This window comes from Mya arenaria, chromosome 12 (assembly GCF_026914265.1).
Source record: "Mya arenaria isolate MELC-2E11 chromosome 12, ASM2691426v1".
Classification (NCBI taxonomy): Eukaryota; Metazoa; Mollusca; class Bivalvia; order Myida; family Myidae; genus Mya; species Mya arenaria.
The window spans coordinates 9,675,956-9,690,169 of NC_069133.1; the positions used below are offsets into that span (position 1 = coordinate 9,675,956).

General features: G+C 33.6%; 1 protein-coding gene across 1 annotated transcript; it reads right to left on the minus strand.

The window, feature by feature from the left end:
• On the minus strand, positions 1-12,424 carry LOC128211889 (decapping and exoribonuclease protein-like). The gene is made up of 7 exons (XM_052917001.1): positions 12,016-12,424; positions 10,082-10,308; positions 9,447-9,542; positions 3,809-3,935; positions 1,941-2,076; positions 1,454-1,548; positions 1-1,212 (listed from the first exon to the last, which is right to left on the minus strand). The coding sequence occupies exons 1-7, from the start codon at positions 12,309-12,311 to the stop codon at positions 1,125-1,127; spliced, it is 1,065 nt and encodes a 354-aa protein (XP_052772961.1). The 5' UTR covers positions 12,312-12,424; the 3' UTR covers positions 1-1,124.
• Positions 12,425-14,214: the final 1,790 nt, after the last annotated feature.

Here is a 14,214-nt window from a genome sequence, read left to right on the forward strand (position 1 = left end):
TTATGTTCTTAAAAAGTGTTTATATATATACATGTATTTATATACGAAATTCAAAAATATTTATATTGGTTTATTATGCCACTCAGATGTGTACTGATCTTTGGATTTTACAAACAATGAATAACATAAGTTCCAAGAAGTATAAAGATACAAAGGTATAATGTTAGTAAAATTGTATTTCTTACAAAGTCGTGTCAAAAATACGTAACCTTTAAATATTTGGATCAAAGTGTTTAAGGAAATAATTCAAAGAAAATACACCGGCAAAAATATAACACATCACATCAATGGCATGCAAAGCTTATTAACAAAATTGATAAAACACACAATTAACGATTTTTAACGAGATTTAGAAGCATAAGAAAAATAAGAGCTTGAAAGATTAACATAGGACTTTGCTTGTTTAAAAAAAAAACGGACAGAGAAGCTTCATTTACATCGCCTGGGAGAAACAAGTACAACGCCATCATCCATCATGAAACCAGAACAGATACAGAGGAGATTGGACTGGCGTATCTAGCACATATTCTTTTACTGGGACAACGTGCTATTCTCTGAAGGATGATCTTAATGGCTGTATGTCAACGTCATTGTAATTGGACCAATAATTTGACATGAGAGAAACGGGAAACAGGAGGAAATGAATTACTTGGACATATTAAACTATGACTTGATAAATAATTTGATATGGGACATACAGAGAAGTTACCAAATACTAATACATAGATGTTTGTGGATAGTTTAACTTCGAACTTGGAAAATATTGATTTTTATGATATGTATTATTATTGAGCATAAACATACCTTTGTCAAGAAGTTGAGCTAGCTCAAATAAAAGGCGCGCTACACTGGGCGGAAAATACTGGCACAGTGTAACAAGGGACGTGTACCATAGAAAAACGGAACAAGGGACCATTACCATAGGATCGATGTAATAAGGAACAGCTTAAAATAAATAATGACAAAGTTGTCAATTACCAAGCATTTTGTATTTATAAAGTCTATAACATGGTGTACGAATCTCAATCTTTTTAGCTGGCCTTCTCAAAAGCAATCACGTTGCATCGAACCTGTTTGATCTGGATCAGAGGCAAACTTCTACATAATCCAGGCTAGTGAGTATACTATTCATGCAGGAAAGTGTATTTGGAGTCAGGTGGAAGCCGGGTACAAGTAACATCGCCGCCTAAAAATTCCAGGAGGTGAATGATCCTGTGTTCAAATACAAGAAACAGTTTTGTTTTAACATTTCATTGTGTTCAATGTTGGATTTGGGTAAACTTGGTTAGAAACCTTAATTCGTTAAGTTTTTTTTATGTTTTCTCTTAAGATAAAAAAGCCGTATCAGTATAAAAAGATTAAATAATGATAGGTATATTATATTAGCTGCTAAGTTTCAATGTAGTATATTATTTGCATTTACCTTAAACAACGATGATTTTATTAAACAAACCTTGGATCATCTTCCTTCACATTCGATTTGATGAAGGTAAGGAGATGGTCCAGGAAGTTCCAACAAACATTGATTTTCCATGGGTTTTCGATGTCCTAAAATACAATTTGTATTTTAACCTTCTTTTCAAACTCATGAAAACGCCTATCGGTCTTTGTGTCAATGTCATAATGTTCAAATAAGAGCTCTATTTTTAATGTTTCTTTAAATATGTGAAAAAAATAATTGACAAGCGTTATTACACTATTGAAAATGGAATAAGTTTAGGCTTCATTTTGCAACCTCTATTGAAATGAGTCAGTTGCTTTTCAATATGTAAAATGACTAAATGTTAACAAAGTTTAAAAAACATTCAATTATATCTCACTTAGTTTAGCACAAACATCTTCAAAAGACACACATTTTGTATAGCCTTCTCAGGACTATTTGTGAATACATCTTTAAATGCATTAATTAAATTATCCTTAAAATAAAAAAAATGCCTTACTCCGGCTATTGTTGGTATATCTTGAGTTGTGTATGTTTCTAGCTTCCTAACAAGTCCGGCATCGTCACGGAATCCACAAATAATTTCGGGAACACCCGCAAGAACACTCTGTGACCACCAATTTAGGAGCTTGAACCTGTATATAAAACAATGGAAACTACAGAGGCAGACTTACAAGAACACTCTGTGTCCAACACTTCAGGAGGTTGTTCCTGTTTATAATACAATGGAAACTACAGAGACGGACTCACAAGAACACTCTTGTGTCCACCACTTTAGGAGCATGTACCAGTAAATTATATTATGAAAACTACAGAGACGGACTCACAAGAACACTCTTGTGTCCACCACTTCAGGAGCGTGTACCAGTAAATAATACTATGTAAAACTACAGAGGCGGACTCACAAGAACACTCTGTGTCATATACTTCAGGAGCTTGTACCTGTTAATGATACTATGGAAACTACTGAGACGGACTCGTAAGAAAACTCTGTATCAACTACTTCAGGAGCTTGTACTTGTATTATAATACAATGGAAACTACAGAGACGGTCTCACAATAACACTATGTGTCCACTACTACAGAAGCTTGTACCTGTAAATAATACTATGGAAACTACAGAGACGGACTCACAAAAACACTCTGTGTCCACCACTTCCGGAGCTTGTACCTGTAAATAATACAGTTGAGGTTCCAGAGGCGGACTCACAAGAACACTTCAAAGCTTTTCATATGAAGAAAATACAAATGTACCTAAAGATACGGGCTCACAAGGACACTCAGTGTACACTACTTAAAGAGTTTTTATAAGAACATTATACAAACGAATCTAAAGAGACGGTCTCACAAGAACTCTCTGTGTCCATCAATTTAGTAGCATGAACCTATAAATTATACAATTAAAACTACAGAGACGAACTCAAAAGAACACGCTTTTGCCAGCGTTTCTGGAGCTTTTAAATGTTTGTAAAACAATTGGAACTACAGAGACAGCTTACGAAACACACAACGCCATACGCTCAAAAATAAAGAAAATTTTGTCTGTCCGGCATTTTGATCTCCAATATTCGATTGTTGAATAAACATCAGTTGAATATAAAAAAAATGAAATAGACCTTGCCTATTTAATAAATTATTTGTAATATAATCCTTTTTCTAGAAAAAAAATATATTTCCCTAAATCTAACGTTAAATTGTGGCATTGTGGCCGGAAAATGTCGTTCCGTTCTTCGTCCAATATCAAATATTTTAATTTTTTCTGATCCTTCGGAATCTTTCATTAATTTAGTGGTCAGACTCATCCCTCCACCATTAGCACGTCGGACAAATTTCAATTAAATCATTAAGAAGAACATTGACAACCAAAAATCTATTAAGCAGATTATAACAAAGGCCGAATATTCTATTCACTCGTTTACTGATTTAATAGTGTGAGTTATTACGAAGCTTGCGCATGCGCACTGGCCGGTGTAGAGGCATTTCGCCGTTAACACGTAAAAGCGAACATTTATTTTTGGTCTAGAATAAACACCAATTATTACTAAGGCAATTGTTAATTAAACAATCATCTGAGCAATAATGGCAAAATATTTTGTAAGATAACACAGGTTTGCATAATCCAATTGATTAAACAGAAAATGATCTTACAAATTATAACGACAAGTTCCATTATCAGATTTGAGTACTTGTTAATTCTTGACATTAGAATCACGTTTGAGCCTGTGCTAGGGGCATTGGCAATGCTATCAATGAAACGTTTCAATCAAGCTATGGGTTAGACATAAAAAGCTTCAGACAAAAGCACAGATAAAAGGTAAGATAAAAAATGTCTATTGTAACAGTTAACAAAAGTAATTCCTGTAACACCTTTTAAAACTGACTTTCTCCAATGATGCATGTGTGGTGGTTTTGAACTCAACATAATGTTCCACACTAGGCCCAGTTGTACCATCTGGAATCTCTAGACTCACAGCATCGACCTCGCTACTGAATACTGGAACGATATAGTTATTTCATGACGGTTGCGGTAGTAATAGTAATATTAAAAAGAAGAAGAAGAAGAAGAAGAAGAAGAAGAAGAAGAAGAAGAAGAAGAAGAAGAAGAAGAAGAAGAAGAATGATTAAAATAATGATTATAATAATAAAATATAAGTCTGTATTCATTTAAATGGGAATATGAAGTATCTGTACAGGCAATCGCAGAATAGCAGGCAATTTAAAGCAGTATACACACACCTTGAGCATGATGAAGATAATGCATCTTAAGGAAATGATTTTATCAGAAATTGATATAATTTCCTTACAGGTAATGACAATATTTACAACTTTATCGTTTAGAAAGTCAAACCATAACACGTAAATTAACAAAATGCATTGTGTAAAAACTATTTGTGCTGACGAAAGAACGACTTTTATCAGGCACTGGATGCTTTTAGAAGAAATAAATCCCTTGAAAACAAAGAATTAGTGATTGAAACTATAAGTTTAGCCTTATATATAAAAAACACACTAAAAATCTAAAGACAGCGAAATCGTAGAAATGCAAAACTTTATCTGAAGTTATTGAAACAATTCAGTTCTCAGCAAACACCAAAACATAAGCATGGACACATTTACAGAATACCATCGCTCAATTAATGATCCAAACGATATTTATAGTTTTTCAAGCTGTCCATGACGTTATTTATTTTAATGCTTTTATAATGCAGAACGATTTAACAGCATGTTTGGAGAATTGGATATTCCTTTTACGTTACATGAGCTGCAAAGAAGTATTTCAAATTTGAGTACCGGCAAAAGTGCAGGACCAGATCTAATGTTGAAGGAATAGCTTATCAAAAAGAAGACTGAATTTCAACCTTTCCTGTTAAAACTGTTAAACAAAAATGTACATCTTGGATAGTTAGAGGTTTTATTATGTTTAATATCATTCCACAGGCAATATGCTTGCATTGCATGGGCTAATAACTGATTTTATTAACCATAATAAGCAGCATTTATTGATTATAAAAAAAAAACATTTGACTATATTGTAAGGGAATACCTTTGGTTAAAGATATAAATTCTGGTTTTCGTGGTAAACTTCTTAATGATATAAAGTCAATGTATAACCATGTATATACAAGAGTTAAGCTTCAAAATGACAAAGGTGCACTATTCGAAAGTCATCTAGAGTGTAGACTGGGTGAATGCAGTTTACCGATTTTGTTTTTTCTTTATATTAGTGATATAGAAGATACTTTTTATCTTAAAGTGGCAAAGAAGTCGATACTTGGTTACAATTGCTTTCTTACATAAGGCAGGCAATATTGTAATATTTGCTATTTCTGCGTAGTAACATCAGTATAATCTTGATTTATTATGCAATGTGATGACTGCAAACAATATAATCTTAAGTTCAACTACTTTGGAAAAGTTGTAACAACGAGAGGATCTTTCACACGCCACAAAACACAACCTGATCAAGAGCAAAAAGCAATAAACACGGTAAGGAAACCTTTTTTTATAATTTCCTTGTATAACCCCTGGTCAAAAAATTAAACTGTTTGATACACTTATCAAACCAATGTTGGTATATGGGTCTGAAGTATGTCGCTGCATGAGAATAAATTATATAGAACGAATACATTCGCAATTTTTCAAATAAATAGAGGATATTTGTTTATTCCAGTGTAAGATCGTATTTCAATTCAAGAGTGTCATAGAAAAACATATTTTTTGGGCGAAGCCACTTGTGAAAATACAATTTTACTATGATAACGAGTGAAAAAAGTATTATCTTACACTTAAATAAAAAAAAAATGTTTATTTTATGCTTATTTTCGGAGTTTTATTAGTATTTTAAATTTAATTTTCTTGATTACCCCTTCTTTGAAAAGGATGTTATGTACGCAGCTTCCCGTGGGACGCCCTTTACGTTTACGTTAACTAATAGCTGATAACGTAGTTTTCAATTTTCTTTTTCCGGTTTGTTGTGAAAATGTTATCTGATATTCTTTTTTATAGTTTATTAATCGCTCGTTTTCTTGCTTTATTTTATGAACAGTAGTCAATAAGGTTTTAGTTTTAGAGTGTGGCTCATGATACATTAGTATTAAGTCATCTTACTGTCGGAGATCAGTCTGTTTCGCTTGAAGACAGATCGTTGTCCAGATAAAGACAGAATATCCCGCTTGGTTGTTGACAACTTTTGAGGCGTGGGTGGGGCAATTAAATATCATTTAATCTGAAAACTGGTGCGTATTTTCCGAGTTCGTATTACGTATTACAACGACGAAATGTTCAAAATACATTTGAACGATGATGTAACATTCTATTTATGTTCGAACAGATGTTTTCGCCTGTAAATTGTTTGGCATGAAAGCAAATGCTCGAACATTCAGCTTCAAGATCAAGGGAACGTTTGGAAAACGGGATAACCATTTTTCGAATAAACTTTTATAACTTAGTTGTCAATTTCCAAATTTGTCTTTATTTAAACTTAAGTTACCTTTATTGATTTTAATATTTTTGCCAACATTTTCTGGTTCAAATAAGTGTTTTGCTTTTATTAAGGGTGGGTGGTTTCTAAAATGGATTTTAATTTAAAAGTAGTTCTAAAAGCTTATATCTTCACTCCTTATTTTGCAGTGAAAATATCATTTCACTGATAAAACTGCATATTATATCGAAAAGCATGAAATAAATACTTTTATATAAAACAAGTACATAAAATAACCTTATTCTATCAGAGACGAGACGCCTCGATCTAATGACGTTACGTACATTCAACATGATTAAATACTCGTTTTAAAGTAGTAGTTCGTCGGAATACAAATTCATTGAGCTTATTAACACACATGAAATTTACCCTAAATTTGTGTGTCAACTAAGGCTTTCCAGCGAAAAACTTCAGTTTCGTTTATCGTATGAATGACAGACATTGCGTTCGGGTCCGTTCCGTCAAAGGTCAACGTCAACGTAACGTAAAAATTTGGTCTCCGGCGATTAATTTGAGTTTGTGGAGAGCTTTCTTGAGATTGCTGTTGGGTCCGTACGGTCAAAGTTTAAGGTCACCGCTACTAATATAGAAATTTCGTTCACGGCAAATAGCTAAGATTAATTCACCAAAGTGATACCAAACTCTGTGTATCATAAATATAGAATTCGGTATCCAGTATTAGATAAAAGTTTCGTTCATCATATGGACACCACTTGGTGTATCGGACATGCTGAAAGCTCGCTTTCGATTGCATTTGAGTCCATTTCGTCAAAGGTCAAAGTCTCCGTTACTAAATATAGAAATTTTGTTTCTGGCGAATAACTAAAATATCCTTCATCACAGACACCAAACTCGGTGTATAGTCTGATCAGGGACAATCGCTTTGGATTGCTTTTGGGTCCTCCGTCAAAGGTTAAGGTCAAGCACAAGAGTGGACATCGATTTCGATTTCCTTTCGGTCCGTTCTATCAAAAGCTTCAGTCACCGTCACTAAATAAAGAAAATTATTATGTTCCAGCGAATAACTATAGTTGCGTTTATCATATAGACAGTGTATATTGAGAACAAATGGAGAGCTCGCTTGTGCTCCGTCCTGTTCAAGGTCTAGGTCACTGTTTAAAGTAATGTCATTTATGGCACCTTGAAGCATTAATGAGCATCATCTATTTACTAAAATAGACAGCCTTGGCGGGCAGCGTCAAACTTACCTTTGATTTTAAATACGTTAGTAAGGTTTCACTAATAGTGACCAAACTTGGTATAAAGGGTTTGTTTATTGAGACTTTTCATCGGATTGCAAGGTCATTGGTACTAAAACTAGGGAGAAACGGTAGGTACTGAATTACTTCAGTTAGAGATCACATATTGCGACTATATTTTGCATTAAGGAAGTGTATAAAAAGACCTAGCATGGGATGGTGTCTAGGGACCCTAGGATCAAAGCCCGGCCCAAGGGTCAAGTCAATGTCAAAGTTACCAAATATTGAAAACGGTTGTATCTGAATATATTTAGTTTGGATTTATATATGCGGCCAATCTTGGAAAGAGGTTATGGAGACCTTCCAGGATATAGCGTTTGGGGTCTTTTGGGTCAAGGTCAATTTCACTGTTACTAAAAATAAAGCAATGGTTGGGACTGAATAACCTAAGGTAGAGTTGACATATTCTGAGTAAACATGGTATATAGGAAGAGTTTAAACAGATGTTTCATGGGATTGTGTTTGGAACATAAGGGTTAAGGTCAAGTTCACTGTTACTAAAAAACGGGAAAAACGGTTGAAACTCAATCTCACAACGAATATTTAAGTTCTTTAGTCAATCATTGAGAACCTGGTTACGTTGCGTTGCTGTGTTTCTTCTCTTTAAAATGTGTTACTAATTTAAACTGTAGAAATGATCTCAGAGTTAATTGAGGTTATCATCGCATAGGCGTAATATTGAAGCTGGGAGATGGAATAATAGTAATATTGTAGATACTCAAGAATGTTTAATATCCTTGAACTTTTCATGTCAAAGCATGTTAACAGTTTAAGACCTCGCTGTTTTGTATAAAGAGCGTTTGAAATATGAAAACAGTTTACTCTGTACCCTAAACATGCTAATATATGGTATTTAATTGTGTTGAATGTCTTTTGAAAACGTTATAATTATTGGCATGTCAAGGTCTAATTTACATTTCTTTTAAATCAAATTAATATACATGTACAGTATGCCATATACTGTACTAAAATACCATTTATTTTTGATTCCGGTCCGTGCATGACTCACCGATCGCCATATTAATTGGAATGAATTGCGGGGTTGATGTGTATCGGGGTTTGGACGTAGTCGGTCTGGTTTCAGTGTGTAAAGTCCGAAGGACTCCACGCATACCATATCCAGCTCAACTGTGTTTATATCCCCGATAGTGACATCAATAACGCAATTCATTACTTATATCTATACCAATATTTTATTGTTTCTTTCAAGATTTGTTAAAATACTTCATTCATTTAAGAAAAACTTAACAGTAATTCTTTCTCACCCATTCTATAAATAGAACGACTCGACCGTAACCGGAAACAGTTCATGATATTAACGTCGGAATAACGCAGGAAAAAATAAAGCAATTCCAATCATCATCAAACGTAAAATTGAAACGCTAATGAAAACATGCATTTAACATAGCCTAACATAACACTGTCCAATATGTTGGTTTATGTTTTCGTAGCCTGCTGAACATTATAAACAATTTTCAATTTACATTTATATTAATATTTTTTCTCAATGATCAAGGGTCATTTTGATCTAATTCATTGATAGAAATTATGTCGATTGTTTGAAATACATTTATGTTTTCCGTTCGGATACCCTTTAAATGTTTGTTTATGATGTTATGTGCCACTGTAAATGTACACTCAATTTTGTTCTCTAAAGCACAATCAACGTTACTGAAACTGTTATAGATCTACAAATGGCACACTTGTTTCGTAGAAACGTACATACGGAAAAACAGAATCGTACGATCACACTATACAAAATTACCTAGTGTGTGTGCGCCAACCTTGGATTCCATAACAGTATAGAAGCCTTCATTGATGTTATATGGCAGGTCTGGATTTGGAACGGATCCTTTGGAATCTGCATAACATTTCAATAAGTTATGAGAAAACATGTATACAGAACGTAATCGTTAATATCCGGTTTCGCCTATGAACCACTATAGTAAGTTCAGTAATCTTAAATATATAAAAGCTTACACAACATTATGTGTTCGTTTTTGTGCTAAAATTAATCCACACAAATTATGCAAAACAAAGATACTTAAATGTAACTTAGTTATATCACATAACGGCTTAGATTGACTCAGATATTTTGTGAAACAGTACAAGATTCATTTAATAAGATAATTAAATACACTATATGATAATTGTATGTTCTGCTAATGATGATGTATTTTGGTCGATAATCAAATATATATTATATAATGATAGTAAATATCAAGATATCTCGGAAGTCTATTATATGACAATCCTTTTTACCGGTCCCGATTGTTTCGTAATGATTTTTTCTGTTTTAAGGAAGATTGATATTGAGTTGTGGCATATGGTTCAATTCTGCTTGAACCGATTTTTCATTATCTTTAAGTATTTAACATACCACGTGGTATTATGACCTACCTGCGGTGAGATACTGCTCAAACTTGTGGCCCCAAGCACACGTCATTTTGTCTTCGTTCGTCATCTTTTTTACGCGTTTCAATTCCTTGTCGGTAGGGTATTCACATAGGTAGTAGGTGCCGTGGTGAAGAGTCACGGCGAACTTCCAGTAATCATTTCTCGCGCACGTGGTACACAGTAGCTTTTTCAACAAACCCCTTCTGCATACGAAGTCGGTACTGACATCGCTTGATTTGAAATGAATTCAAATAGCTAACATATCTTCATAAATACAGAAATGCATCAGTGGAAAACATACAAAACGACTTCTGTCTAATCGCGTGAAATCACCAAGGTTTTAAAGAAATGAAGCGGCTCATTTCATCGGCCTTTATTAAGTATTACGCAAAATTGTTAAGAATTGCATCCTTGAAGGGGTTTTTCGATCTCCTACTGCTCAGAATCTGTGTAAGCGTTACCAAACTTGAAAATGTGCTTTTACTGTCCGTTCTAGTTTCTACCCTTTCAAAATACATGGACGTATCGTATAGCGAATTGATATGTTTTCATTCATCCGAGAGCTATTTATGTATGCGTTTAAGCGCTTGAATAATAAATTTTAATGGATATTAAAAGTGTTTTATTTTGTTTATATAATGCTCTTGTTTCGTGATATACATGCGAACATTATTTTTTGTTCTTTCTGATTTTAAGTTACATAAAAATGAATCTACAGTATAACAACAAACTGGAATCATAAAAGCAACTACTAATTTCAAATACATGATACTTGATTATCCAAAATTGTAATCCCTAAAAGGCGTTGATCAGACGTTTTGCATACTGCTGTCAAGTCGAGCATTGCCTGAAGATTTCCCTCTTTAAATCAAACTAAAAATGCAATGATATGACGTAAAATAAAACCATGCTTTTACGTCTTTTTTTTAAATAATTAACTATTTGCCGTCCTTTCCTAACTTACCTACCACCCTGATATAGAACTAATTGTCTATATATGAACTCAATATAAGGGTGCATGGATACCCCACACCCTTTCCCCTATCCTATTTTTTCCAAATAAACCGTGTTCAATGGGCAATAACTTTGCCAAATTTTAACCAAACTCAACATATTTAGCTTTACTTCAAGAGTTACTATTACTCTTTAAGAGAATGCATAACTTTACCGGAAATCAATGCCAGTTTGAAACTAGAAATTTGCTGTTATACGTGATTCGATAAACCAACTACTCGCCAAGTTCATGTGGTTATGCTTTGTTTTCTAGAACAAAATGTATTCCCCGCTTAGCCAGATTCAATTCATTAAATCAACCATTGCGCTTTAGCGAACTACTATCTTTAAAATACCATATCATTGTTATTGGGCAAAAATATACCGTTTACTTGTTATATTTGACTAACGGACAAGTGTTGTCATCTACATGCAAGGCTCCTGTGCTTTCGTTATTCATTTATAGTCCCAAAAGTCAGTTTCAAAACATAACAACTATTGGATTTTAAAATGTTGTTCGATCTATTAAGCAGAACCGCATTATGTCAAATACATACGTACTTCTTACAAATATCATCCTTTACAAAAGTTAGACGCTTTATGATATGTATCTAATATCATGCGAATGTTCAATATTTTAGCGATTAAACCAATAACCTTGGCTCGGCAAACGTAGATACTGAATAATATAGAAATATATATTGGCATTATTTAGAGACAAAGCACAATACGTTGTCAAGTATTTTGTGTGTGTGTGTGTGTGTGTGTGTGTGTGTGTGTGCGTGCGTGTACGCGTGTACGCGTGCACGTGCGCGTTTGTGTGCGTGTGTTTTTGTGTGTGCGTGCTTGCGTGCGTGCGTGCTTGCGTGCGTGTGTGCGTCTTTATTCTAAAAATGTTCAAAAAAATATATATCAACCATTATAGAATTTAGCGTTTATATTACCTGTCATCCTTAAGACCTGTTTGATCAGGATCAACTTCTCCACGAGGCCCCACACTATCGTGTATCCATTTCAGAATGTGGTCGATCTGTTTTTCCTCCCTATTTTCCATTCCTTGGTATTCTTTTTTCAAATCATATTCAACATCATTATAATCTGAAGGTGGGATGAAATATTTCAACTGAGTTTTATTATATTGAATCTCACTTCCTAATGAGTAATGTCCAATCTCTTTAGGCTGATATAAACCTTGGTATGGTTTATCATATCGTGCAATGGCTGTGCTCAAAGTCGCCATTTTGTCACTGAATGATTAGTTAATTCACGATTTATACCTCTCCTAAATTTTCTGAAAATAGCTATTATTAGACATATTGATCTGATAAGCGCTTTGTATAGCCTTCAGCTTTACCTTACATTGTGCATATTGAGAAAAAGAAGTCACGCTCGTATTGATATAACACTGGCTTTCTTCAGTATAGCTTTCGCGGGCTTGAGTCAATGCGGTTTTACTCAATATTAAAGTTCAAGGCGTTACAACAGTCTTGCGCTAAGCCTTTAGTTTGCTTAGCTAGATTCGACTTATTGAGGAGTGTTGAAAAACGCAGTTTGACAAGATCGTTCAAAGACGTTACCAAGTGCTTAACAAGGTGTAACCTTTACTACGGTATTAGCTTATGAAAAAGATACCTGTTGAATCTATGTAAATTTGGAACTCTGACAAATGAATGACCAAATCTACATTATACATAGATTGTATGTTTGAAATCAGACGTGACAGGAGCTATATGGCCATTTTAAGGCCAAAAAAGCTTGTTCGTTATATTATTTCCCTTTGGGTATGGGAATAACTTATAGGCTAGGTAATGTTTATATGAATTGATCGTGTCATAAGCCGTTTTGTTATCTGATAATGTGTTTCTTAATATAAATTTGGTATAGATTCAGTATTTTCTTTTGTGTATACATTATTATTACTATTATTATTATGATGATGATGATTATTATTATGTTTATGATTATGATTATTATAAATTTATTATTATTATTATTATTATTATTATTATTATTATTATTATTATTATTATTATTATTATTATGGTATTCAATATTAAACTTAGGTATTAATCTTAGTCATACATCATTGACTTCATTCACTTTGTTGCTCAGTCATTAAAAACAATTAAGTTATCCGATTGGCTTCATCGTCCTTATATTCAATTAAGGCCATGATTGAATACCAGCCCAGACTATCAATTGTTCATGTTCCTTACGTAAAATATTTAAAGTATTTCTCTATTATAAATCCTTGCAAATGATATACCAAAATGAAATGGGTTGACAAGTCATGTGTATGCGTATCGAATTCTCCAAATGACAATCGTTATAGTGGCTAATTAACGAAGCATTTCATGCACAAAAGAAAGTACTTTAAACGCCTAAACAGAGGAAACACAACACAACCTGTACTTATACATGTACTTTCACCTACACGGACATGTATTCGTAGGTTGCTGTTCGAATTCGATTGCGAATTGCTATGTTACGTATATGTTCACTGGCACTCACTGCATGCGTTGATGCGTTTTCCACATCGCGTTACTGATTTGTAAATCTTCAGATGTAAAACAGATCAATATTTTAAATGTGCTCTCAATATCGGCAAGCCGCTTGAAACTTAAGTGTGTCTTAGTCACATATTTGGATGACGTAGTTCTCAAAAAGGTGCCCCAGAATATGTTTGGATGACGTAGTATTCAAAAAGGTGCTCCAGCATATATCTGGCTCACATAGTACTCAAAAAGATGCTCAAGCATATATTTGAGTTTGCATTATTTAAAGTAAAGAGATACGAAAAATACCAATTTAAAATGACGCGTTAGTATGATTGAGTGAATTGAAATAGCGTGTTTTATAAGTTTTCTTTTTATAAGTCTGCATGCACTTTGTGTGTTTCGCTATATTTGTACAAGTAGATTTTCTTTGATCCGATTTGAATTTAGTTATTCAATAATTTAGACTGCTTATTCATGTACCCTTTTCTTATTTTTAATAAATTTGTTTGTCATTGACTCAGATCTAGACACATTCGAATGTGTTCCATGTCATTGCCGGATTGTTTTTTTATTTGTCTATAGGTAAAGACATTCTATATCCTTTCGAATACCGCTACCGTACATCGACGCGCTACCGTAGCCGCC

Coding starts and splice junctions, on each gene's coding strand:
- LOC128211889 (XM_052917001.1), bottom strand. CDS start 12,311: ATGGCGACTTTGAGCACAGCCATTGCACGATATGATAAACCATACCAA. Junction 1,549..1,940: donor ATATACCAACAATAGCCGGA/GTAAGGCATTTT, acceptor ATTGTATTTTAG/GACATCGAAAACCCATGGAA. Junction 1,213..1,453: donor GTGAAGGAAGATGATCCAAG/GTTTGTTTAATA, acceptor ATTTGAACACAG/GATCATTCACCTCCTGGAAT.